Consider the following 1,935-nt stretch of genomic DNA (forward strand, 5'->3'; position numbering starts at 1 on the left):
TCCTCTCTCCTGGTATCTTCTCCTTGTCTCCTTTCCTCTGCAGGCATCCACAGGTGAGCTCCTTCGATGTCTTTCAGACTTTCTGTGTCGGCGTTGTGTCAAACTGAAGGAGCTCTCGTCCAATCAGATTGTCCTGTGGTTCAGAAACGTTGACCGAGCGCTTCTGGTTCAAGGCTGGCAGGTCGGTTTCATTTATCATCTAGTCCCCAGACCTCTACATCTAGTCCTCAAACTAGTCCCCAGACTTCCACATCTAGTCCTCAAAACTAGTCGCCAGACCTCTACATCTAGTCCTCAAACTAGTCCCCAGACCTCTACATCTAGTCCTCAAAACTATAGTACCCAGACCTCTACATCTAGTCCTCAAACTAGTCCCCAGACTTCCACATCTAGTCCTCAAACTAGTCCCCAGACTTCAATAACAAACCATACTAGCTCATTTATTTCTGTCTTATTGTGTCCATCCTTGCTAAAATGTGTAATTATGTTTATAAGTATCTTTATTAGTATGTGTACTAGTATATGCTTTAAAAGGTACTCAGAGGCTCTTAACATGGTAAAAACATATCAATAAGAAGAACAAAACAAACGATTACCTTGCGTTGATTATTATAACAATAGATTAAAGATTAAAGCAGATTTAAACAGGATGTGGGGGAGAATGTTTATGTTCAGGAGAGAGTTTCAGAGGGAGGGGCCAGCAATGGAGAAGGCTCCGCCCCCAAAGTTCAATGCTTTGGAAGTAGTACACGTTTATCTGACCTCGGCAGTACTAGTTCTCTCCTCTCTGCAGTACTACTTGTTCTGTCTCTATAGTACTACTCTCTAAGTAGTACTACTCTTCTTGTCCCCCTGTAGGACCAGTGCTTCATCAGTCCTGCCAGTCTGGTCTTTGTGTACCTGCTGTGCAGGGAGGCGGTGGACGAGGACATATCTTCAGAGCAGGAGCTCCACGCTACCTTCCTCACCTGTCTCTACCTGGCCTACTCCTACCTGGGCAACGAGATCTCGTACCCCCTGAAACCTTTCCTAGTGGAGTCCAGCCGTGATGCATTCTGGGAGAGAGCGCTGGAGCTGATCGACTGGCTGAGTGCTGACATGCTGAGAATCAATGCCGACCCACACTTCTTCACCGAGGTGTTTCAGGACCTGAAGAACCAGGGAGGATCTAGGGAGAAGGAGAGGGAGAAGGAAAGGGAGAAGGAAAGGGAGAAGCAGAGGGAGAGGGAGAAGGAGAGGGAGAAGGAGAGGGAGAAGGAAAGGGAGAGGGAGAGGGAGAAGGAGAGGGAGAAGGAAAGGGAGAAGGAGGAGAAGGAAAGGGAGAGAGAGAAGGAAATGGAGAAGGAAAGGGAGAGGGACAGGGAGAAGGAGAAGGAGAAATATAGAGAGAATAAGAAAGTGAAAGAGGGTGAGAAGCAGGAGAAAAAAAGGGAGGATGACAGTCAGAAAATGGAAGAGAAAGAGAAAGACGGAGGAAACAGAATGGATGATCTGGATCGTTAGGAGAGGAGAAGAAGAAGAAGTAAAACACAGTATTTGTTAATGAGACTCGTCCGGCTGTACCTGCAGCTTTAACACTATCACCATGGTGACTGAACAGAAGTCTGAAGAGTGGCATGCTGTCAATCAAACCCAACTGTCAATCAAACCCAACTGTATCTTGTGATTGTGCCGTTGTGGATGTAGATGAGTTTCCATGGCGACTTAACATATAATCTCGAGCCTTAATTTGTTTAGTTGCAGAAAGTTTAATAATATTCAAAAATATTCAAGTATTAAGTACTAGTGTAAACAAATCTATCTGTAGTGTCGGTGCTACAGGATGGTATTATATACACATATATACAGTTGTGTGAAAAAGTGTTTGCCGCCTTCCTGATTTCTTATTTTTTTGCATGTTTGTCACACTTAAATGTTTCAGATCATCAAACAAAT

The 1,935-nt window shown here is 44.7% G+C and overlaps 1 protein-coding gene across 1 annotated transcript; it reads left to right on the top strand.

The window, feature by feature from the left end:
- Positions 1 to 10: 10 nt before the first annotated feature.
- Positions 11 to 1,218, top strand: LOC116380635 (cyclin-dependent kinase 5 activator 2-like; the record flags this gene model as incomplete). Its single annotated transcript, XM_031842537.1, has 2 exons — positions 11 to 181; positions 859 to 1,218. Coding segments are annotated over 2 exons (531 nt in total), but the record flags the coding sequence as incomplete, so codon positions are not given.
- Between the last annotated feature and the right edge of the window lie 717 nt (positions 1,219 to 1,935).

This window comes from Anarrhichthys ocellatus, unplaced genomic scaffold (assembly GCF_004355925.1).
Source record: "Anarrhichthys ocellatus isolate YVR2014 unplaced genomic scaffold, GSC_Weel_1.0 scaffold8063, whole genome shotgun sequence".
Taxonomy (NCBI): Eukaryota; Metazoa; Chordata; class Actinopteri; order Perciformes; family Anarhichadidae; genus Anarrhichthys; species Anarrhichthys ocellatus.